The sequence below is a fragment of the Ascidia mentula genome, chromosome 1 (genome assembly GCF_947561715.1).
Source record: "Ascidia mentula chromosome 1, kaAscMent1.1, whole genome shotgun sequence".
NCBI lineage: Eukaryota > Metazoa > Chordata > Ascidiacea > Phlebobranchia > Ascidiidae > Ascidia > Ascidia mentula.
In genome coordinates, this window is record NC_138566.1 from 10,775,521 (window position 1) to 10,800,154 (window position 24,634).

The following is a 24,634-nucleotide window of genomic DNA, read 5'->3' on the forward strand; positions in this document are numbered from 1 at the left end:
GAGTTTAGACCGATAACAAGAACTGTATTGTTGATGATGATTGGAAAGACGGCAAACTTTATTGATAAGTGTGGGTAAATCCCATGAAAAATCCATTACCGCCTAATATAGAAGATAGAGAGGCTTTGGCACACCTTTGCTAGTTCGTGACTTTTTGCACAGACCCATAAAGCGTTTAGTCGGGTGGACCCGTGTTATCGGGGCTTACTCCATGCCCGATGTGTTTATTGTTATCGTGACCGATTAGACACCAGTCCACCTTTACCGAGAAATGTTGACCGTCCTGTATCTTGCGGGTTAATGCTGCAGTTTGTCCGCTAACAAGACGACGGATTGACTTTTTAGTGAGAATAATCAGAATATAAGAGCCTATAGGTGTTTTACATACATTTTTTAAGATGTCTGTCATTTTTACAGTATTGCTGATAAAACAGATGAATTTTAATTTGAAATATTTGTCGTGTACGCAGCAAGTCAAGAAAAAATTGGTAAAATTAATACATTTTGATGAAACCGGTTTACCTGTCGCATGGCTTTTGCTTGCCGCCATGCGCCTTTCTTAAGAAACTTATCTCCTGAATTATGCAGCAGCTTTTCATAAGCCGTAGGTGACGTAGCAATATAGCTGTGGGTAAACCAAGCAACGAATACCAGAGAGCTTTCTTTGTTGTCGCGGTCTAAGACATTACTACTAATGGGATAATCAGTAAACTTATTACGTTCATGAGTAGAAGAGGCGGAGAAATAGTGCAAAGTGGTTTTGGGATGAACGTCAAAAATAACTGACGAATTCTGGGTGTTTTTTAAATAAACTTGGTATCACAGTAAAGCAAAACCCTAGAAACCAGAGCAGGAAAAAAGATGATTCAGACCCTTCAGATCAAACTTCACTGTTTATGCATATTCGGACATAGCTTAGAGACGGCAGCGGTTACCGGAGGCAGATAAAAGCCTTCCTATCAAACCATAAGTGACCTGGTGCAATAGGTAAGCAATTTATTCCAGATATAGGTCGCAAATTGCCGATGCTACAACGCGGTGTGGTCTAATGGCCAGTACTCAGTGGGAGGTGCATAAGAGATGATACCGCACACGCCATGTGAGGATATTTTGACAAACATCCAAAACATCGCCCAGAAATGCACTTCGCCCGCACGAAAACTTAATTGGCCCAAAACTCTCCCGATCTCTCAGGAAATTAATTGGCGTTTTCGGTCGTTAATTAACGCTGTTCGCGTTTTTTTCTTCTTGCTCAAGGCTATAGTTTGTCTGTAGAAATAAGTGAACTGTGCTGTGCGAAGAGCAAAGACTTTGTCATTTCATCTCCGAGAGCAGATATCGCCACTGGAAGTTTTCGCCAAGCCTAATAGGCCACCCTCCCATCTGAACACCGGGTACAGGATAGAATTATCCCTTCACAGCCAAGCCTTGCAGAAGGGGCGTTTTCGTTTTGGTTCCGTGCCGTGCTTTGCTCTCGCGAAAGTATCAGAAAAACCTCAGACGTCTTCAGGACAACCAACCGCGAGGAGCTTTGTGATAATCTGCGATTATATTGACCTCTAGTCGAAGCAAGTCGCAACACCAACAAACAGATTTCGCTGGATCTGCTTATTCCTTTAGTGATGGATACTTACAACTTCAACTCAAGGTTAGTCGGGACTCATCATTGTTTTGTTAAACGTATTCAGGATTAAGTATTATAACTCATAAAAAATATAGGTTTGCGAAAGCATTGCGGGGATCGTTATTTCATCTACACCTAATAACACGTTGTAGCGAACTGATCGGTTTCGGCCTGTGGCGGAGTAACATGTAACTGTGCTTCTTCCTTCCCAACGAAATTCTTGCACCGCAAACAAATTCCTGGAAGTGCGGTCACGCTTTCTACATTTCCTGTTTATTGGGTTTGCCCTTTCCACAAATTTCAACACCGCAATCTGTAAACGTGCAGAAGCTTATGTTAACAAAGCCGCAACTCGACATTCGCTAACCCCATTTCCGTGCATGTCGCAACGTCATCAGCATTCGGAGGCAGCCTTCGCCTCAAGGGGAACAAAAATAGGCAGATAATTGATTGGAAAAATGCCGCGGCGATGTGCTTATTTTTCGAAGATCAATGATTACGGGAGGCTGGGTGGCGGGCAACACCCAGAAACGCTTTGATCTCAGATTGCCCACTTGTTCTCCGACTGTTCGCGAGATCTCGAATGAATCAATGCGTTTCGTTGTTTTGAATTTGTGCCCGTGGTAAAAGACATTAACGGGGGGCAAAATTATTTATGCCACAAAAATTACCTTTTCTTTGGGGCAAACAACTGCGATATTTGTTCGACTGTTTTTTGTATGTTGGAATAATGTCTACGAACGTTTTTTGGAATATTAAACTTTGCCAAAGTGGGAATACCGTCAATACTATATTTCTTTATATTTGCATAACACGCGACAACAAATGTGGGGTTGGCGAACATGAGATCTCGCATGTTGTTCACACAAACTGCTGGTGTCGAATTTTTACACGTCGAGTTTAACTTTAATATTTGTAAACCGAAACGAACGCCGTCGTGTCGTCAACGTGGTGAGCGAATTGGTTGGGCGGGGGTCGCGCTTCAATATGACATGACAGCATTACCTCGGGTTCTTTGTGGTAAATTTTTTGTCTGTTTTTTTTTCGACAAAAGTATTTTGAAACTGTGCAACGTTATGAGGCATGGTAGAGAAATGTTGCAATCGATGAAAAATAGTCGCGCAAGATACAAGAAGCGTCATGTTTTTCCGAAACTCTAAATCGCCTTTAAAATTAATCCCAGATGTCCTCTGTAGATCCGAGCATGGGTAAAGCGTTCTCGCGCGGGTCGTGACATCACGTAATATGCCTAAATCGCGAATTTCACGCAATATGTACGTCACGGATTCGGTTTGCGGTGAGTTGAGATTAAATCAAAATCCCGATTCAGCGAACTGCGGTTTGAAAGGCGTTTGGCTGTAAACAAAAGATTTATGACGAGGCATCGGCTGGTACATAAAACTTGATTGCGAGCGATCAAGAGCTCTCTCAGTAACTTCTAAATCTTCTGTCAACAATAATTGAAGGCAAATGTGTTTTGGAGGGGACTTAATTGCGAACAATCTATGAACTCCCATCAATCAAGGTGTACGCCTTCGCGGAAGCCTCAAAAAAACACATTAAATGTGCTTCGCGGTGCTACCTATATGCAAACCCCGTTTACACTTGTGGCCGTAATGACACGCCGACGCGGTGGAGATCGTATTGTGCGTTATCTGCGAAGGGGAGCGCACGGCCTCGTAATTTTATCTCCGAAAGTTGCATTCCTGGCAATTCGCTCGTCGGTCACTTTACGACAATCGTAATACGGTCACAAGGACCGGGGAAGCTTCCTTCCTGGTGCCACGAGAGGCCCAAAAGGAATTTTCCTGGACATCATCTACGTTAGCTTGGTACTGAGAAAATGAATGCCCTTCTCGACAGCCAAATTCCGTCCTGTGCGCGGATCATCGGCAATTATCCAATCGAATGGCGCATGCCAGCTGCTGTTTTAATGCGATTTTTCCGCAGTTGTGAAACGTCAAGTGGGAAGTAGTAATAATCAATTCCATCGTGAAAAGCTTAACTTTTAGTGACGGTGGTAAGCAGCTTTGTATCAGCTGTTTTCTGGCATATGTTATTACCTATTCAGCTGAGATAAATGGTTGTTTTTGAGCAACTTTCAAGGAGTCACACCTTAAACGCATCCACGTTTAAATGTTGCCTGGAATTTCGCCTCAAAGAGGGTCGATCTCTAAAATGGCCAACCGTTAACTCGATAAAAGTGTTCTTCACTCCAAATGTAGTCGCGCCGTCCTGCAACAACTTTTTACTTGACAGAGATTCAACTGGAAATTAGGTGTTTTCAACTAATAGGTGTTTTCATTTGTTTGTTAAACTGTGAATGGGTGTAAACTATTGAAATTCACTTGTTGTGCAATTTAGGCTTTTATCTGTCTGTCCTAATTAATTTTATTTCTGTGTGTTTTTGTTTCTGAGGCGCGGGATAGTGGATATAAATTATTTAAGTCGATGCAGGGGCCCAGGCGGCGGCTTATCTGCATAACAACGTGTTCCCATCAAGTAAAGGGATGTTCTAAATGAATGCGACAGAAATTTGCTGCAAGCAAGACGGCGTACGTGTAAAAACAACAGATTGTGTTGACATGATTAGCATAGCGTGTTTCTTATGGTCTGAAAGATTTTTCATACCATAAACCAGTATTCTGGGTGCTTTCAGCATTCGATCATTTTTTAACGATGTTAAACTTCTTCATCGTTTTTTTTCTTTGTTACATGGATTCTTTTGTTGATTCAAGTCCGACTACAGTTTTGTTACACATGCAAAGGTTGAGTGACTCCGCACGCAGCCATTTGAAAACGTGACGTCGGTATGACGACATGTAGCATGTTCCCTTAGGGTGGCCCGTAAAACTGCGTCCATACCAGCGGTGGAGACGACGAGTGGTTGTTCTGTTGTTTTTTATGGCACCTACGAATCGTTTAACGCCTGGGGAGCTGGCCTAATAATGCCATAACGTTTCTGTCCAATTTTTGTGGATGGCCTGACAAAATAAACCTGACACTTTGCTCAGGCAAATTACCCGATGCCCGGTTGTCGTCCACCGGTCCGCCCGCACGGAAAGGGCATCCGCATCAAACGACGATCTAATTATGTTGACCACTGCTCCATGCCACGTCGCACCTGCAATTTTGCACCTGAACCTTTTCGCCAGTGACATTCCCCCACAATGTCCTTCGCTCAAATTCGATGTTGGATTTCAGTAATTCCAACTTGCTCGTATTTATTACCGCCTTTGTTCATTGGATCCGACCCGACTCAAGTGTTGGGTGTTGGTCACAACCACACGATTGGAGGTTTTAAAATCCCCCCTGTTTCTTTGCAGAGCTTCAAAGATGATCTTCCCACTACTTTTGGTGAACCTGTTTTCGTTCCACTCGGCGTGCGGTGACGTCATCAATCGCGTCAGCTTACAGAAGGAAGGGAGTGCGGATGCCACCGCCGCTCCAGTAGAAACTACAACGAACGTTGATGGTTAGTTATTGTCTTGGAATAGTTAATACGTAACGTACGGGAATAATTCAAGTATGGTTTTGTTACGGCAAATTTGTGGAATTGCCTTTTTAATGTTGCGAAGATGTTCCAAACTATATATGCGCAAGTTGCAAAAAACATGACAGAAATCGCCAAATTTTCATAATGTGTTTTGTCACTTCACTTCAACGAAGTATCGAGTAAGGCATCATTTCAATGTTCTCCTCCAAAAATAATCAAATCACGTGGCGTCATTTTGCTTTCTCAAAATTTAACCCAACAATCGCATCGGCGGCGAAATGTTTCGCTTAACCACAAACTCGCGTACCAGCGGACGTCAGTTTGGCCCAAACTTGTGATAAATTTAAACATTTCGATCATCCTTTCGATCTGACCGATGTCAGCTGTCGTGATAGCCGGGCAACATTGTTAACATTGGCTTGTGGAGGTCTCTGTCGGTAGCACGGTTCCATAAACGATTGTTGGGAGATTTTATTTATCAATGTTATATCTTTTTTTTTTTTTTTTTTTATATCTGAATAGGATACGATTAGAAGCAAGTTTCTTACCTCCTAGAGGTAAAGTAATTTGGTCTCGACGAGATCCAACGTGGCCTGTATTATATTCAAACTATGACTGTAAACCATTGGATTATTTGGGGAATGGAATTCATTGGATGGTTGTGGAATGCTGGAACCTTTTACATTTCAGCCAACATTCCATTTCCAATTTACACACTAAATAAGGCGATAAATTACGAATTCAAAGTAATGTGTCTTGATGGCTTTTACATTCACATAACCCACTTGCCTATAATCGTTTCTACCTCACCGTAAGTGCAACATCCTGTAATTGCCACATGGAGGCGCGCAATCTCTCACATAGTGTTTATTACGCTCAGTGGCATTAAATGTATTTTAGATGTTCACCTCACGACCTTGTCCAAGCCAATAATTAAAGAAGGACATAACGTGGTTTGTGGTAATATATTTCGCAATCCTAACCTGGTGAAATACATTCTGCGGCTTAACCCTTCTTAATTTTCTCAAACCTTCTTAAATTTTTGAGATATAGAGAAGAAGTACAGCACGAAAATATTTTAATACCCGATTAAATAAACAAAAACGTTTTCTTTTGAAACAACAAGGTCCTATATGGGGATACAAAAATACACTTCGTTAAAATGAGCGAAACTTTTAGAGAAAAGTGTTAAATCGTTTGGTGAAAAAATTTTGTAGCATCTCTGTCCATCCCAACACGTTTAAAATTATTTTTATGCGGACCACATGAAAATCTGGTCATAACAAGTTTCCATCGTGCAACAGCGTCATTACCATTTCGTTTATCCTATGAACATCAAAACATTGCTGCACGCCATATACTGAACAAAAGAGCCAAATCTAGATGCCACGCAATCAAACTTTTGTCTTCGCCCGCGGCAACTGCGACAACGAGGCAGATTGCCTGATGGCTGAGGAAATTCATGTCCGCGTAATATCCTCTCCATTTTTTTTCCATACACCAGCAAGCTTTTGGAGAATATTCCTGTTGTATTCTCCAGTTTTGAATATTCACGCGCGCGGTGTTTTGACCCTAAACAATCGAAAATCAGAATACGTTTATACCTCCGGGTGGTTTGCATGTAAACAATGACAAATTCACAGGAAAATCTATTTAGAATCATTTGGGAGATTTTTTCCGCACGTAATGCTGTTGGAACGTTTGTAATCCTTTTCCGCGTAAAGGTTTCGTAACACCATTAAATCGAAATCCACCACAAGATTTTTACATTCCTCTCTATTGAGGGTATAGCTGCTCATAAAATTAGGGCGGGAGGGGCAAATACTATCAAGTGCAATTTTCTATTGAACATCGAGCGGTGAAATTGATCAAAAATGTTGACGACCGTTGTTCGTTCTAAACGCTGTTTACTTACAATGGTGATGTATTACCTCGTCGACGTTGCCCGATGGCGTTCACGACCCCGCACGATTTTGTTGCCAACAAAAGCTGTTTGTTACCATTGTTGAGGCACGTGCCTCACCCATAGTTAACTTAAAACCTCGGTGGATACTTAAACCCAGTCCTTCAAATCCGCGAGATCGAATTCCGCAACAGGATTAGCCGCGGCGATCTCCTTTCCAGTAGGACATGCGCAAGGATTAGCTCGAGAAAATCAATATGAACTGACCTCTCGTATCAAACAGAGTCTTAACTAAGTTCTGTTCCTCCTTTAAAAGTTAACATTTTTGGCAGAATGTCTTGGCTCGTTTGTCGGTTACGAAGACACCTACTTACAAGGGGTCAAGGAACATTACTTTATTTACAACCGCACAACCTTTTCCGACTGTGAGGGGATTTGCTGTAGAGAAACAAGGTATATCACGAATTCACGAGTTTTTTTGTGTGTGCCTAATACCATGCTTTTGAAATTAGGTAACTAACACAAACAGTTTAAATGTAATGATGAGACGCCTTTTCACCAACAAAATCTTCGCGTAAACAACATGATTGTAATTACGTTTCTCGACTTGTACACAAACAGAAATGTTTTAAGCTTCAAACACAACATCACTACAAACCCATTTCGTCCTGTTGTTTCAGGTTTGATGAATGCCGGTCTTTCAGCTACTCGGCCGTGTTAGAGATGTGCATCGTGATGAATATCACTCGTTTCGACGAAGGAGCCCAACTCCAAAAAACATCCATATTCCGTCATTATCATCGATTCTTCCCCGGAGGTGAGTGCTGGATGACGAGTAATATAGGCATGTACGTTGCACGCGGTTCTTTTCTCCTAACCCGATCTTGTCCCGTGTTGTTCGCTCCGGATTGAAGGTTTCCGGGTAGCGATCATCCTGACTTACTTCGCATTCCAGTACGCGATTTACAACGAAATTTGTGCGATTGGATTCGACTTTTATCAAATGTTTTTCTTTCTTTACTCTTTTGTTTGCAACGAGTAGAAGCTTTAATCTTGATATTTAATGCCCACCTATACTCAGACTTGCCCAACTTTTTAACTTTTCTTTCAAAAAATGTTTCTTATCTTTATTTCCCTTATTCCCTAAGTGGTCTTTAACTTGCTTATAACCATATATTTGCTTGAGAAAGACAAGTTTTCTTTTCGACATGCGTCCCAGTTCTTATTAACCCCGCGGATATCTCGAGGCCAGTGACCGTCGTGCTGAAAACGCGCGCTCGCAATCCTGGCCGACTTTCGCATGCTGCCTAACCAGTACCACGTGACGTGGGTTTTGAACCGTCGCAAATATTTATCAATTGTGGGTCGCAGATAACACGACTGTATTGCCTGAGACAACGACATATACATCGCCAATGCCGGCAAACGAAACAACGCCGGATTCCACAGCTGACGCCATTGCCGTCACAAACGAAGTCGCGACCACGCCAGAGGCCGCCCAGCAAGGTGAAGCATCCCCAAAAACATCGGCCCAGTCCACCTCCGCAAAACGTTCGACAGTCGCTAGCATCGCGGCCACGAGCACTGTCGAGCCCACTACCGCCTCTAGCGTGCAAACCGTGACTACTAGTGCAGGTAGTACCTCTGCAAAGGTTTCACCCACAACCGAACGTAGAGTACAAACCATGACTACTAGTGCCGGTAGTACCTCTGCAAAGGTTTCACCCACAACCGAACGTAGAGTGCAAACCGTGACTACTAGTGCAGGTAGTACCTCTGCAAAGGTTTCACCCACAACCGAACGTAGAGTACAAACCATGACTACTAGTGCCGGTAGTACCTCTGCAAAGGTTTCACCCACAACCGAACGTAAAGTGCAAACCGCGACAACTAGGGTTGGTGTCGGTAGCACCACGACAGAAGTCGCTAAGGCGTCATCTGGTACTGGCGATGGTAGCTTGTCAGCGACCGCGCGGCCCGTTACTACCGAAACGACTGAAAATATCCCAATCTTGCCAGATACGACTACTGGCGTCGTAGAAACGACGAACACGACTGGCAACAGGCTGGCAGTTTTTGGCAGCACTGAAGCTATCGTCGGGGGCCCGTCAACAGCAGCCAGTAAGTGGATTTTTTACTTGGGGTGTCTTGCTATCAGTGTAAATGTTTTCAAATTTTTGTGTTGGTTGCGTCACACTTGTTTAATTTTACCTGCCGTAGCACATCACAATTAGGTTTGTGTGGAAACAATACAATTTAACGTGACGCTGACTTTAATTTGTTTCTAAATAAAGTTGTTCGAATCAGGTTCGTGTCCTAAGGATTGCAAAAACGGTGGAAGGTGCGAATGGGTAATCACCGAAAAGGACGAAACGAAAAACATCAACTACGCAAGTTCTAAATGCATCTGCTTAAATGGATTTCAGGGCAACCAATGCGAACAACGAGCATTAAAAGGTAAAATTTTGGTCACTTGTAACAACAACATAGTACTTTTTTCCTGTTGTTCTAATATCACACAGTATTTCAATGCCAGAATACTGAGTCATTTCTCTGTGATAGATTCTTACATGCAAAATGTTTTAAGCACATACCATGCTAGTATTCATCATTATTGTGTTGAAAGTAGGTCCTAAATGAAATGTTTATTTTCAGCTGGCGTTCCTTCCTACATAATTGCCGCAGCCGTACTTGGTTCGATCATTCTCATCCTATTTTTAACGGTGGTCATCATCTACGCACTATACAGAAGTCGCACTGGAAAATACAGAGTGCGGGAGCAACGAGACAGGTGGAACAAAACGGTACACGTCCATCATATTGTCGCATGCTGCTTGCTTGTAAAATAGTCTTGTCTGTACTTCTGTCTTACATGATTTCTGCGAATATTTCCACGTTAAGTTGTGTCTAATTGGCAAAATAGACGTTTGGTATTCACAACATAAAGCGGTTTAAACAGAAGAAACATGAAACGTATCTTAAACATTTATTGTACGAATGCGAACTAAACGGTTATTGCGAAAAGTATTTACATCTTATCAAGGCTAATGTTTGTAGGTAGGTAAGGTTGATGCAGCAAATTAAGTCATATCTGACTTATTCCGTTAGCTGAGTGCAAAAACGCGTCGTGGATTATTACAAATGGTGGCCAAAAAAGGCTATGTGTAAACCCGCCAACTGTGACGTCATGGTTTTGGAAATTCGTTTAAAACGATCGCAGGTTTCGAACACGACGTAATACGCCATAAACAAATAAACTTGTCGTCGTTTAACCCACGCCGGGGGATGTGGAGTCTTGTAAGCACAACGAAATTAATTACCTTTAAATGCTACCCACACAAGCGCTCATTGCCCTGGGTTTACCCGACCACCACGTTCCGGCTATAATTTGCGCTTCTCTCGCTGCATAGCTCAGTCACCATTGACATATAGCGTGAGTTATTTGCTGTAGGCGTTCAGATAACAAGACTGGACTATCTTAAGAGGCCATCTCGTAGACTTAGTTTTGTAAATCCTCCACACCACGCGTATTGATAAGTTCAGGAAATACCAGGAGTGTGTTTGGTGTCGACATTCTATTGTCTTCTCGTGTTATGCCCCAAAGCAGTGCTTACAATGGGCGATAATTCTTGCATATACCGCTTCCGCAGTCAGTCGCGCAGACGGGTAAGGCTGTACAGACTTTCCAATCCGTAAGCCCCTTATGTGTAGATTACATTTCCTTTACCGAATCGAATCGTTGTTATTGTCGCGTTATACTTTATAATTTGCAATGCGAAAATGCGAAAAAAAGTCAGAATAATGCAGTTCATACATACAAAGCTGATACGGCACTTGTCATAATATCAAATTTTTCGTTATTGTGTATTTCTCCAAATTCTTACGTAATAATTAGAATTGCACGCATTCTTTAAAAACAAATGCAGCAATCGTGGAATCAAGAAGGCAATGCAAACATAGCTATAAATTTTTAAATACGTAGTTTATGTGGCAAAACCTTCGAATAAATTGAGATTTACCAGATATGTCACTTCTGCGTTATTTACAGACATCAGCACGCAGAACCCAGAGTTTCAACTCCATGAACCAGCGGTCACCTGTTGGAAGTGAACTCAGCGTTCCCGGTTCCGTCAATTCGACCACAACCAGGTCCACTGCCACATCGGTGTGATTTCCACTGCGAAAAACTTAAAGCGCCCTATAAGTTCCAAATATTGGGTGGTCGGACATGGCTGGCAAAGTAGCAGCTAAATCATTCCCGGCCAATGTTTTTGTTTCCTCTTTTACGCCGATTTCATCTTTACTTTCTGTGTTCCAATGCGTTTTTTAATGAAGCCTGACGCCATTAGTTATTTTTTGCGCTTACATATCACGTACTAGACAGTCGCTGTATATGTTTTTGGCCAGCCTTTGTAGTGTTTAATGTACATATCTCTGCATTTGGATTTGTTTGGAAAAACAAAAGAATCGTTTGGCTCCACGTTATACAACCGCCTTAAAACTAAATAGCTTGCTTAAAGTGAGTTACAGGTAAATGGCCTGGAGTCACTGTGAGAGTAATTGTTTGTACATACGAAGAGCTGTCCCAAAGTTCAGGGAACAAATAATGCTATTGGTCAGGTGTAACCATAAAGGTGCCATTTTAATTACTTCCGCCTATGGCTTTGCAACCCTAAAATTTGCAGTGATGAAATTTTTAAATACCTGTCGATGTCAATGCTTTCGAATCAACAAGAAACTAAACGATACCTTATTTTTTTGTAGCAATTCTTTTCTGTACATTGTATTTTATAAAGCCTGTTTTAGCGCAACAACTAGCACAAAGATAAAAACGCTGCCACGAATCTTATTGTACTACACGCATGCTACTATGTATCCATACCCTCCATATGTCTTATTGCATATATTTCTTGTGTTTATTCGTTTCTTTGTGTTTATTCGTCACTTGAACCGCGTGCCTTTTGCCTGCTTTGTACTCGAATCAAGCCATCTACTGGATCAAGGACTGAGCGATTGTATATAGCAACGCTTTCGCGAATCCCGTTTTTCCAAATAAAACTATTTCAACAAATCTGGACTTTTTTACATTTGGTTTTAACATGTAGCCTACGGTTTCACAAATGACAGACTTGACATACGTTGATAGAAAAGCAATTTATTGCAAGGTCTTTCTGGTTAGTACGGAAAATGTACAAAAACAAGCCAAATATATTCAGCGCTTCAAATATCATAAAAATATTTCCAAATCCAATAAAGGGAAAAGGCACAGGCAATGTCGAGATAGATCAAACGTCATCTTGTGACGTCGAACACGTAGCAAAGCCCTGCATTTCTTGAGTGTTCCGATAATCTTGCACTTAATATCGACCAGGTATCGTTTTCTTTGTCATAAGCTTCAACAGTGTTAAAAAACGTTCCTGAAAACAATACTCCCATTGTTAAAACGTCTTGAAAGGTTGCCCAAGATTCAAATGCAGACTGCAGTATAGAAATGGTAAGTTATTGGTATGTGGTGGAAACCTTGTGCTTTCCATGTACCGATTTTTTCGCATGTAATTCTTATGTGCCACAACTTTCATCCCATTTTATTCTTTAAAAATATTCGGATTTTAGGTCCGACTAAATTTCAGTAAAAACTCACTGCTGGCAGCAAGTTACAGCATGTTATAGTTTATAATGGAAATCAGTTTACTATCTTTTCATGCGCGGACAAGGTTTTTGCTTCTGTCATCTCTGGAGTATAATGCTCCACTTGCAATCGTGCGATACGCCACTGTATGCGCTCTCACCTTATGATTAGGCAAAAATGCAATATCTACTAAAATTAAAAGTCCTTTACCACGGTCGTAGTCGTAACCACCAGCAGCCAAAAGTCTTCCTCTGTAAACTGTCACGTGCGTTCCCACTCTTCTGTTCAGCATGTTGGATAGTCTGGTCGACAAGCAAAGTTTAGTTGACAACGTACAGATATAGGCTGATTGTTATACGCTGCTGAAATAAGGTTTTCACCTTTTCCACTCTCCGGTTTTAACATTGTAACAATCGACGCGAACAGTTTGTCCACCAACAACGTAGAGAACGTCTTCAATCGTTCCGCAACTCATACCGTACTCGGATAGGGGGTGAAACACTGTTTGCGGAAAATAGTTTGTTGTTGTTGTAACGCTGTCGGGTGGATTTTATCTGTGTTAAACTTATACCTGGGGAGACGTATTCTGTGGGTAAACTCCATTGCCGAGCGGTCGTATTATATTGCTGCACTTGACTTGTAGTTTTGATTGAAGTTGTACCAAACTGACCACACACCACGTATACACTTTCACGAAGTGAAGCACAAGCAGCATTCCCAACTCCTGTAGGGAAACGGCTGGTGTAATACAACTTTACTTAATTTATTGTTTGAAGTAAATGAAAGCACGGAAGCATTACATATAAGTAAAACTGTGATAAACTTCAAGATTGTTGTTCTTTAAAAAATTGTTATGACAACAATGTGTTTTTTTACCGTGAAGAATAAATTGAAAGGTTTGAGTATTAATTGTACCACTTCTGATATAATTTCTCACAAACAATTAGCCCTTCCACTCGTGTTCTTCAAACAAAAACTTCTACCTATTGGCATCTTGGGTTCCTCGATCCAGACGTCCTTGTTCGTATCGTACTTTTCTGTTGAGTTGTGAACGAGTACTCCGTCATACCCACCGCAAACGTAGATTCGCTCGTCGACAACAGCGGTACAGTGCATCATCCTACAAACGTTTATGGGACAACACGTCAAACGCATGTCGGAAATGAGCTATAAAACAGCTATTTGTACGAAATGGTATATTTTCTATTACAACTCTTTTTTATGTCAAGTCGCGACAATACAAATTGCCAATCCCAAATAACATTTGGAATTACCCATTCGAAAGCTCATTAAACACTATTTAAAACGTATTTAAAAGTGCAACAGAATAATTTTTTGTCTAATTTTATATGTAAACCTTAAATCCATCTTATTAAAGTTAATTAAAGTGAACACAACTGTTGTTTGGACCAACCTTTTGTGCTTCATCTCGCTCACTTTTATCCACTCATCCGTTCTGGTGTCGTATCGCCATGTAGCGCCAGACGGCAAAAGTTTGTCATAATAAAATCCACCCATGATATATATGTTTGTGCCAACAGAGGCGATTGTGTAGTCCTCGATCACGTGATCAGGAAAAGTAGCGATTGGTTGAAAATTAGCCACGTATTTCTCAGGTTGGATGAGACCTTGCGAATCCGACGGTAAGTCGTCAGAGTCAGAACCACTGCTTACATTACCGGCAAAAATGTCAGATTCCGCCCAACATTCAACGAACTTGACAAGATCATCGCATTCCACTACGTGGCAATCGGTAATTGGACGCAGCGCATAACCGCCGATGTGATAGAACTTGTGTGTGAAGCTGAAATGAGCCATAGCTGGTATCGTAGAACAATTTGCTAATGATTTGCAAGGAGTATCCACTTCCTGAACTTCCAATATTTCGGAGTGTTGTTTGCGGTATACTTTATTCCTCTTTACGAAGTTAAAGCTGGAACATTCTTGCACGTTTTTTGCGCTCCTATAACAAAGCTCTTAATTATTGTATATTTTCTCACAGTATTTTATTTGTTACCGATAGATTTTATAACCATTCGGCAAGTATAGCGCTAAACACACCTTCGTAGCGCCATCTCCCGGGCGGTTGATTTGAGGATAGTTTCCCGACTGTAAGTGTCCGCGAGGGCGTATGTCTCGTCAAGGTTAAATGGTGTTATCTTGCTGCATATGTAACGGTCCAACGCACTTGATCCCGCTGCAAATCCCAGCATATCCGCTATTTCTGTCAGTTCCCATGCTTCTTCCAAATTTTTCACAATATGGTGGAGTCTTTGCATGTAACAGTGTTGTTACATTCTCGTAATGTTAATCATATTAATAAAGTCTCGTAAAATAAAATATTTAAAAAGAATAGTTTATACACAAATCCACACGCAACACAAAACACAGCACTGTAGACGAACAGGGTGTGTGTTAAAAACGTTAGCAACATCAAAATGGCATTTAGTAAATAGTGAAAAAATTTAGTGAAAAAAAAGGTTCTTCTGCTTGTATTACTAGTAAGATATTGCGTTGAGTTGCATGCACCTTGCAAGGCAAGAAGTAATAGTTAGCAAATGTGGGACATGTTGGCGTTCCTTTAGAAAAGTTACGATAGCAGATCACAAAACAATTAAACACATTTGTTACCTTGTTGTTGGTTTGCTCTCGCCAAGGGCAATAACTTTTTGTAGCTGATTTCGAGAAATGTGCGCCAGATTAACATGTCTATGGTTTCGCTCCATAAAACTTCCGTCAAGCAGTCCCCGCACATAATCGCTCGCTCCCGTCAGCGCAGATTTCGAACAGTTGAATTCCCCGTCAGAGCATATTACTACATGTAAAACCATAGCTTGTCAGATGTCTGTGCTGTAAATGCATTGCTAACAAAGTTACGATACACACCAGCGATGACGTCTCCATCTGTAGTAAACTTCTCTGGACCATTAACCACATCACCGCAATCTGACTCGTCTCCCATGCTTGCATTAAGCCTAGGAAATCACCATCCAAGATCTACCACAAAAATCCAAAGTTCTATCTGGAACTACAAAACAATTCTCACCCCAACCAAAAAGCCTAAAAGACACAGTTCACGTTGAATGTATACAAGTTGACTATCAGGCGGTTTCTTAAATGTGGCGAACAGAAGCAGTTGATAACGATGTGCACTGGACTCACCATTAACCTCGATTTAGGCTTCATCATATCTTCGCTCAAGTAGCGCTGCGCGACAGCTGTCTGTGGTACGTCACATCTACGCCATAGATGCATTTGTTTGTGCGTGCTGTGCTCGACGAAAATGAACCAAACCCTGATGAAATGCAACGTTTTTGGTTTTCTCGCAATAGTATTGGAATCAAGAAGAAAGATTTAAGTTTTTAACATGAGCCTAATTGTGAACAACTGAAAAACCTCTCAGGAGAGGGCGTACTTTATACAATAGTATGACCAAAATGTTGTACTTTGTGTGACATTTACACCCAGTATGGGAACAGGATTTTAAAACTTGATTTCGGAAGTTGCTGTTTGAATAGATTAGTTTTATTAATATTTTCCAAAAAGCTTACTGGTAGGCTACCTGAAAAAGCATACTGGCAGAACCAGTTATTTTATCAACTCAACAAACATTCACGTTCGTCAAAAGATTGTCAAAAGTATACGCGGGATTTTGCTACTGAGTTTCTGACAATATTTATGATGTAATTAAATGAATAAATTCATGTTTTTTTGCAAACTTTACGGTTGATTGCAAAGGCAGTAAAGCGAAGCAGAAATTGCGGTACTGCATTGGTTGCACGTGAGCGCCATGAGGTGTTTCGAGGTGGTTGAAAGGTTTGCTCCTGTAGCTAAGACAATATGGGACATGACAACATCATTGAAAAGAACCCTGAAGTTAATGAAAGAACAACGGCTGCATTGAACCTAATAAAAGCTAAATTGCAAGATGTGCGGTCGCTCAACGACGGAAATACCATCACCGGCTATGTGGATGGCAAAGAAACCTTAAACGATTTTCTGAAACAATATGATCAAGTGTGTTCTACTTCGTATAGTGTACGATCATCCGGGAAAAAATCGATGCCCTCATTAAAGAAAGCACAAAGATATGGTAACCAAGGTACCGGTATCCTTGTTGTAACATTATGAATATTTAAAATAAAAGACAGTTAATCATGACAGACCGAATATACTGGGAATTATCCAACGGGCAACCCAAAATTCCATTCATGGGCATTCCATTTGTTGTTCGCTCTTCAGTTATCAAAGATTGCCAATATGGCCCACGTTACTACAAGCCAAAGGTACCCTACCAGTGCTTTCAAATTGTTTGTTTTAACCAACTTTTTTCATGGCAGAGGAAAAAAGACAGAGTGGCTGCATCAAAAAAGAGAACTGTTACCTCTCATTCTAAGAAAAACAATTGTCCAGCTAAAATAGCCTTTAGGGAAATTGTTGTGTTCAAGGATTACACTCTTCCGTCAGTTTCTGAAGGCGTTTACCACAGGCAAAGAAAAAAGGAATTAATTAAAGAGTTACGAAACAAAATAAACATTGAAAACATTTTAACCGTAACCCGTTTCTATGTTCAAGTGCCCATGCCCAATGTTCATCATTTTCATCCAAGTTGTGCAAAACCACTGAAAATTCTTTCAAACTCTGATTTTTTACCTACACAGAAAAACCTTCATAAAACATTCAAGGATGTTTTGTTGGAATTGACTAATTTGGACCATTCTTCAGCTAAAAATGAATCATTGGAAAGTGCAACTATACTGTTGCAACAAGCAGTTAATGTGTTAAAATATGATGGTGTTTCTTCCAACCATGAAAATATATTTCCTGGTTTTAATGAAAATTGGAGCCAACAACGAAAGAGACCCAAATTAACATCTGTTCAACATGCAGCACAAGAACAGAATGGCTTTTCTACTTTGATGAAAGTTCCACAAAATTCATATCCTACAAATATTGTGCACCTCTACAGCACAACAAGGCAAACTGCTTTGGCTCAATTGCCATCATGGCCAAGAAACAGTGATGTAAATTGTGTGATCCCATTGCCTAGTTTACCCACACAGACCAAAGGTCAATTCTTTCACACTCCGTTGCAGATGGTAAAACTGCACTCATTGAAGGACCAAATATGTTGTGATGAAAACGTTTGAGAGTACGATCAGAGAAATGTTCTTTCAGTGAAATGAAATGTCACATATTGTTTTTTCCCCCGTTTATTGTAATATGGTGCTTAACAGCTATGCATGTGTAACACACCATACTATTACTGTCTGTAACTAATTTTATCAATTTTTATACAACAACCACTGCTTTATATTTTCATGTGTGTTGGTTTCTCCTTGTGTGGCACTTTATGATTGGCCCTGCCTGATATTTTTGACATTAAAATACCTTAAAACAAGGTAATCTTTAAACAATTTGTTGCTGACACTACCAGGCATAATATTCAAAGCTCTAATGGTAAAATTTATTTATTTGGTTGACATTTCAAAAGTTTTGCCAGAAGATCTTTGAATTTGTTCAAGGTACTCTGCTTGATATTAGATAAACACGTTAATAGTTGGTTAGTAAACATATGTTTAGTACTATGGAAATTTACAAATTGTTGGCCTGGAAAAACGGCACAAATTTGTTTCTATATATCTTACCATGTCAGTTTATTTAATATCTATGATGGGACGCCCATGTCGAAAAATTTTGCAGCACGTGGATATTTTTCAACCGTTTTCCTTGCATCCATTTCCCCCCCACTGTTCTTCCTTCTTTTATCAGCGAATTTAAAGGCTGGTCGACAAACGAGACCAGCCAGAACCAACAACCACAGTGTGTGGAGCACACTATGGTCAAAAAGCAATTGCTTGTATACAGAGCTCTGCGCAAGAAAGTCGTCAAATTGTTGTTTTGACATTTCAAAACCCCAAAATAAGTAACGATAATGATGTCAGTACGACTGTTTCATGAGAACAAAAAAACATTCTCTCAACCAAATCTTTACCATATCTATCTATAGACTTTTTGTGACATCATAATTTGCCAGTGACAAGCGCCTTACTTTTTGTGACATCACAAATTGTTGTTGCAAATACGTTTATGCTCCGTCATTGTTGTTTTTTGCAAAGGCATAAGAGCAACATTTTGATTAGTGTGCCGTGTGCTTACTGAAAGTGTGACATGAGTGGAAGCGGTAAAGTAAGCAGCCAAATACTGTTTTTGTTTGTGTTAGCCATTGGCTTTCTGCTGTTAATTTATACAAACGTCAAAATCGCCAATGGGACAGCTTTTGATATGACACACGAACATAATATGTGGAAATCCATCTTCAAAGGAAACGATGCTTCAGTGGACGAGGTGTGGGCTTTAAATACGCAAGATGCGTTGACTGACAACTCTACAGTGCTGTCCCCATATAAGGTAAGCTATTGGTTAAGTAGATTTGGCTAATTTTGCATTGGACACAGATAAATTGTGTCAACACCAGAAACCGTACTTCCTTTGCAGCAGTGGTGTTGGAGAAAAGTGTCATGTCTTAATCACATCCCCATATATATCAAAAATTACTAAAATATGTCATAAAGATTTCATTTTTGACCTTTATTGCTTGCAAATCGTTGTTTCGGTGTTACATTTTTCAGAATATTCTTCTGTGGGATAGTGTTTCGTGGTTTGCTCTGAAAACTGCTGGAAATGTTGATGCGTGCGGAAAGTGCTACATAACAAGAGATAAGAAAAAGGTCCAACTGCAAATTGCATAGCATTTGCATTATTTGTAAATTGTAACACTTGACTGAACCTAGTAGATTGCTGAGATAAACACTGGGGCAGTTCTTGTTGAGTGGAGTTCTAATCCCCAAAAACCACCTGGCAAAACCCAAAGGTAGGGGAAGGCAGATTCTATCTGCTAAAATATGTACAAAGGATTTGCTCGTTGTTACCAGCAATAGATGTATAACCATTATGGGAACTTTTCCATGCAGGCGGCAAGATCAGTTGTACGTTTGGTGGAGTATGGAGGGACCTTCCATTGCCAAGGGTGGCGACCCACAACGGTTTAAGCTTTATCCAAATGGTTTCTTCAATGCTACTCTTAGCTTCAGGTGACTGTATAGGTAATACATGATCCGCAATTTCCATGAACGCTGTAGATTTTGTGATCCAGAGTTATTTCTTCCATTGATTTGTTTCATAGCTTATATATCCGATTTATTTTATTCACTAATAAAAATTCAGTGATTACATAGACGAGACTCGACATTTTACAATCCTGTGTGGATATGGTTCGGCAACATCAGCATCGTCAATCTAGTAAAAACACGTTTTGGAGGTATTGAAAATAATCTTGATAAACTCCTGCTGCGCAAAAGCAAAGTTGCCGCCTGGATGGTAAGCAACTGCGGGACAGGTTCAAACGCAAAAAGAAGAATAACTTTTGCCCAAGAACTTGTCGACAACGGATTAAAACTGGAGCGATTTGGTAGATGTTTTCCAAAATCCGGATCAACTCCTAAGCGGAATACACCGGAGTTCTTCCGGTTTCTCGAACCCTACAAGTTTTACATGTCGTTTGAAAACGCCATCCACTGCACCGACTACATCACCGAAAAGTTCGAAATTAATGCATTGGCGGCAGGCGTGGTTCCTGTGGTCATGGGCGCGGCCAGAGAAGAATACGAAGCAATCGCCCCTCCACATTCCTTTATTCACGTGGATGATTTCCCGACGGCGAAGAAACTAGTAGAATATCTCGATTATTTAGATAAAAACGCAACTGCGTACGCCGCATATTTGGCGTGGAGGACTATGGACCCTTATGAATTGTTTCCGTACGGCCGACATATTGGCTTTTGTCAACTTTGTCGGACAATGTACGGTGTATCGCCTGACGATCACCGACCTTTTGCTGAAATATATAACACCCGCAATGCCAGCTATCCGAGTAATAGACCGATCAAGCAATACCGATTCGAATCGATATACGACTGGTGGCACGCATCCCAAACTCAGGAGTGCTTGGGATAATTAAAACTGCGTCTTTATCTTTTCATTTTGAGAATGAACTCCTTGGTGCGAAGTCACGTTTACGTCAACCTAAAATTTAATGTAATATTGGCACCGATTTACCACTAGGCACTCTAACAATCGTTTACTGATTGGATTAGAAGTGTCCTTCAAAGAAAATGACGCACAGCACAAAGAAGTTGAGCATTGCATTGCACGTTTAGTGTTCAATGCACCATTATGCGTAAGAGCGTCATGTATATGTGTCAATTGCAACCAACATATTTACCTCGTTGAACTTGTGCAACTTGACTGAGAAATCGCGTTCAACCACTGCCATCAGAAGGTTACACAAATCCCGGATGTTGACCAGGATGTATTTCAACATCGCTGCTTTGTCCCTACTTTGTCCAATATCGTTTACAAGCACTTCCTCGGTTGTAATACCAAGCGTTACTGCGACTATCGAAATCTGCTTCTCGTGGTTCAATATTGATGTGGTTTTGTAGTGTCATTAGTCCGTGTATGACCTGTATGGTACCTATAGGCGCTCTTTATGTTTTCAGGACGGTTCACCAGTCTGCCACTGTCCACTTTTTCCATTGTATATAAATGTAAGTGCATGTGCGATCTTGTCATGGTTTTGTTTGTAAAATGATAAAACCATGCAAAGTTTGTTGATAAAACCATGCAAAACACAGCCGCAATATTTTTGCAGTCGTGACTGAGCTTCAATATGTCTTCGTTTGTGTATTTCCCGTTTCTTCATTTCGATTTTGATTTGGTTTACTTCTTCCGATAAACTGACTGCTACAGATTCACGTTTATTTGATTCACAACACAAGTACCAAAATTGCTACTAGTTTCAAGTACAGTATAAGAACATGCATAGCTATATTTGTTAGAACGTTTGGCAGTAAGTTTCAAAAAAGTACATAAAGCAGCACCTCTGTGAACGGTTAGCGCGCACAAACCAGCAGAACCTTTCACAAACTTTGCGTTTGGGCAAATGAGCATTTTTCGTTCTTGCAAGTGATACATTGGCACCTAACAGTTACAAGAAGTGATAAAGGTCATTGAAAAAGCGAATTTGCGCCTCATTTTTACATCATCCTAAACATTCTTTGGTTTGGGAGGCGTGCCACCAGTCGTATATCGATTCGAATCGGTATTGCTTGATCGGTCTATTACTCGGATAGCTGGCATTGCGGGTGTTATATATTTCAGCAAAAGGTCGGTGATCGTCAGGCGATACACCGTACATTGTTCGACAAAGTTGACAAAAGCCAATATGTCGGCCGTACGGAAACAAATCATAGGGGTCCATAGTCCTCCACGCCAGATATGCGGCGTACGCAGTTGCGTTTTTATCTAAATAATCGAGATATTCTACTAGTTTCTTCGCCGTCGGGAAATCATCCACGTGAATAAAGGAATGTGGAGGGGCGATTGCTTCGTATTCTTCTTTGGCCGCGCCCATGACCACAGGAACCACGCCTGCCGCCAATGCATTAATTTCGAACTTTTCGGTGATGTAGTCGGTGCAGTGGATGGCGTTTTCAAACGACATGTAAAACTTGTAGGGTTCGAGAAACCGGAAGAACTCCGGTGTATTCCGCTTAGGAGTTGATCCGGATTTTGGAAAACATCTACCAAATCGCTCCAGTTTTAATCCGTTGTCGACAAGTTCTTGGGCAAAAGTTATTCTTCTTTTTGCGTTTGAACCTGTCCCGCAGTTGCTTACCATCCAGGCGGCAACTTTGCTTTTACGCAGCAGGAGTTTATCAAGATTATTTTCAATACCTCCAAAACGTGTTTTTACTAGATTGACGATGCTGATGTTGCCGAACCATATCCACACAGGATTGTAAAATGTCGAGTCTCGTCTATGTAATCACTGAATTTTTATTGTTGGATAAAATAAATCGAATATATAAGCTATAAAATAAAAAACACGATTTTGCCATAAAAACCATTAAAAAAATCCACAGCGGTCATGGAAATGGCGGATCACGTATTACATAACAGTCACCTGAAGCTAAGAGTAGCATTGAAGAAACCATTTGGATAAAGCTTAAACCGTTGTGGGTCGCCACCCTTGGCAATGGAAGGTCCCTCCATACTCCACCAAACGTACAACTGATCTTCTCTCCTAGTTAAAGGAAAAGCAAAATGCAATCAAGATACTCGTTTGTTAATTTGATTACTTGCCGTTGAATTTAAATACATTAATTTTTTGCGTTACCTTTGGTCTTGGGTTGGTGCGTTTTTTGGATGAGATGGCCATTCAATGAGAACCGATCCTGTGTTTGGGTCAGTAATCTGAAAAGTTTGGAAAGAAAATAACGTAAAGTGGATGACATCAAAATAACACCTTCCATAGGTGCAGAAAGCACAATGGAAGCCACATATGTGTCAACCTATAAGCACGGTTTCGTCATTTCGAAAGGTGATATTTTGTGAGGAAAGTGACTTAGTTGAATCTTGTTTTAGCTTCAAATTTACTCTTTTTCGTTGTTGATTTTGTTACAACTTTTTGACAACAAAAGACTTGTTTATTACAAGTAAGTTTTTGTGATAACTGGTAAAAATATATTTGCGTAACATAAGCCCAATTTAGCAATGCATTAGGAAGCACTATGTCAGGGTTTCTCAACTGGGAGTTCATTAAACCCTAAGGATCCACAACCACTCTATAGAAATGGGCACAATACTTCTCCAAACAATGATACTTTCAAGGATGAAGTGCATTTTGTGTAGGGTCACTACTAACGCAAAGGTCTTTGCATATTTTTCAGTGGTAATGGGGTCCACAGAGTTAAAAAATTCCCAATAGGTCGTGGACCCGAAGGAGTTAAAAAACCCTGCACTAAATCGTGTGGCAAACTTTTTGTTTGTCTCTTGTGATGTGGCAGTCTCCGCAAACGTTGGCAGGTCCTGCAGTCTTCCTACTAAACCATGAAACGCTGTCCCACAAAAGAATGTGCTGTTGAAAAAACAACGCGGATAATAATACGCCGAAGCAAAAAACACTTTAGTACTGTTGTTGGAGCTTTTGATTTAAAAATATTACATCAGCTTTTGCAACTCAACGTTACTTGGGAAAATAAAAAGGCGGTAAGAATTCAATATGTTAATTCATTTGATGCGATAAATGTGCATTCAGTAGGGCAATGACTACACTACCCTGTTAGGTTACATAAAAGGTAAATGTATACTGCCTTTTACCCGACTGCTGATGCCGAAATGATTAACGAACTGCTGTCCAAACAAACCCTTTGAGACTGGTCGTTACAGCAAGACTACAATTCATTGGCCTATATATTTATCGTTACAAAATACACGAATGGAAGTTACATGAAAGATTGAATATAGGTTTATCAGCTTTGCTCGCGTTGCTTACTTTGGCTGAAAGCTGTGGAAGCTGCTCTTTGCTTGAAGATAGCGTGACCAATGATGTAACCACGTCAGTTGTAATTGTCATGTCCACTTTCACCATTTCGGTGGTAGGATGTTGTTCAACTGATGTATGAGCTAATTTCTTTACTCCATACCTGTCTGTTTGGTAGCTTGCATAGATAACTAATAATAAACAAGCCCCAAACAGCAAGTAAAGAACTAAGTGGAGGTTTATGCCAGTACTACTGCCTGAAGGGCCGTTGGCCATTTTGTATCCTAAATGTATCAAACTGGTAAGTACGTCTGCTGACTGAACTACTCTTAGGAAACATATGCCCAATCAACAAACAAAACACACTTTGTTACAAATTGTATCAACTGACTGGTTGCTGTAAGCACAGTATTTTGCAGCATGGGCTCTAATGCGGCTACGCTACCTCCCACTTCTCCTACATTTCCTGAAACGACCACCGTCATTTCGGCGATATGGATATTGGTAAAGACAGAAATTATTTCATGCAATAGTGAACACGACTTCAAACGATTGTGTTCACACAAATTATGCATTAAATCATTACAAAAAAACAA

General features: G+C 40.6%; 5 protein-coding genes across 5 annotated transcripts; 3 read left to right on the top strand and 2 right to left on the bottom strand.

Moving 5' to 3' along the window:
* The first annotated feature begins 1,266 nt into the window (after positions 1–1,266).
* Positions 1,267–11,996, top strand: LOC145906953 (uncharacterized). Its single transcript, XM_082994404.1, has 8 exons — positions 1,267–1,648; positions 4,951–5,099; positions 7,356–7,476; positions 7,704–7,840; positions 8,395–9,144; positions 9,331–9,480; positions 9,679–9,827; positions 11,072–11,996. Exons 1-8 carry the CDS (start codon positions 1,623–1,625, stop codon positions 11,192–11,194), a joined length of 1,605 nt encoding a protein of 534 aa, XP_082850530.1. The 5' UTR covers positions 1,267–1,622; the 3' UTR covers positions 11,195–11,996.
* A 245-nt stretch (positions 11,997–12,241) lies between these two features.
* LOC145910511 (kelch-like protein 23) lies at positions 12,242–15,676 on the bottom strand. The gene is made up of 9 exons (XM_082997658.1): positions 15,539–15,676; positions 15,284–15,467; positions 14,714–14,923; positions 14,067–14,615; positions 13,636–13,772; positions 13,224–13,376; positions 13,033–13,153; positions 12,863–12,954; positions 12,242–12,440 (listed from the first exon to the last, which is right to left on the bottom strand). Exons 1-9 carry the CDS (start codon positions 15,612–15,614, stop codon positions 12,316–12,318), a joined length of 1,647 nt encoding a protein of 548 aa, XP_082853784.1. The 5' UTR covers positions 15,615–15,676; the 3' UTR covers positions 12,242–12,315.
* A 763-nt stretch (positions 15,677–16,439) lies between these two features.
* On the top strand, positions 16,440–18,684 carry LOC145907917 (uncharacterized). The gene is made up of 3 exons (XM_082995036.1): positions 16,440–16,754; positions 16,817–16,938; positions 16,993–18,684. The coding sequence occupies exons 1-3, from the start codon at positions 16,493–16,495 to the stop codon at positions 17,800–17,802; spliced, it is 1,194 nt and encodes a 397-aa protein (XP_082851162.1). The 5' UTR covers positions 16,440–16,492; the 3' UTR covers positions 17,803–18,684.
* A 271-nt stretch (positions 18,685–18,955) lies between these two features.
* LOC145913719 (4-galactosyl-N-acetylglucosaminide 3-alpha-L-fucosyltransferase FUT6-like) lies at positions 18,956–20,668 on the top strand. The gene is made up of 5 exons (XM_083001502.1): positions 18,956–19,063; positions 19,285–19,383; positions 19,450–19,526; positions 19,627–19,746; positions 19,891–20,668. Exons 1-5 carry the CDS (start codon positions 18,956–18,958, stop codon positions 20,666–20,668), a joined length of 1,182 nt encoding a protein of 393 aa, XP_082857628.1.
* Positions 20,669–21,451: 783 nt separating this feature from the next.
* LOC145903592 (4-galactosyl-N-acetylglucosaminide 3-alpha-L-fucosyltransferase FUT6-like) lies at positions 21,452–24,489 on the bottom strand. The gene is made up of 5 exons (XM_082991690.1): positions 24,051–24,489; positions 23,535–23,633; positions 22,893–22,969; positions 22,680–22,799; positions 21,452–22,533 (listed from the first exon to the last, which is right to left on the bottom strand). The coding sequence occupies exons 1-5, from the start codon at positions 24,312–24,314 to the stop codon at positions 21,756–21,758; spliced, it is 1,338 nt and encodes a 445-aa protein (XP_082847816.1). The 5' UTR covers positions 24,315–24,489; the 3' UTR covers positions 21,452–21,755.
* Positions 24,490–24,634: the final 145 nt, after the last annotated feature.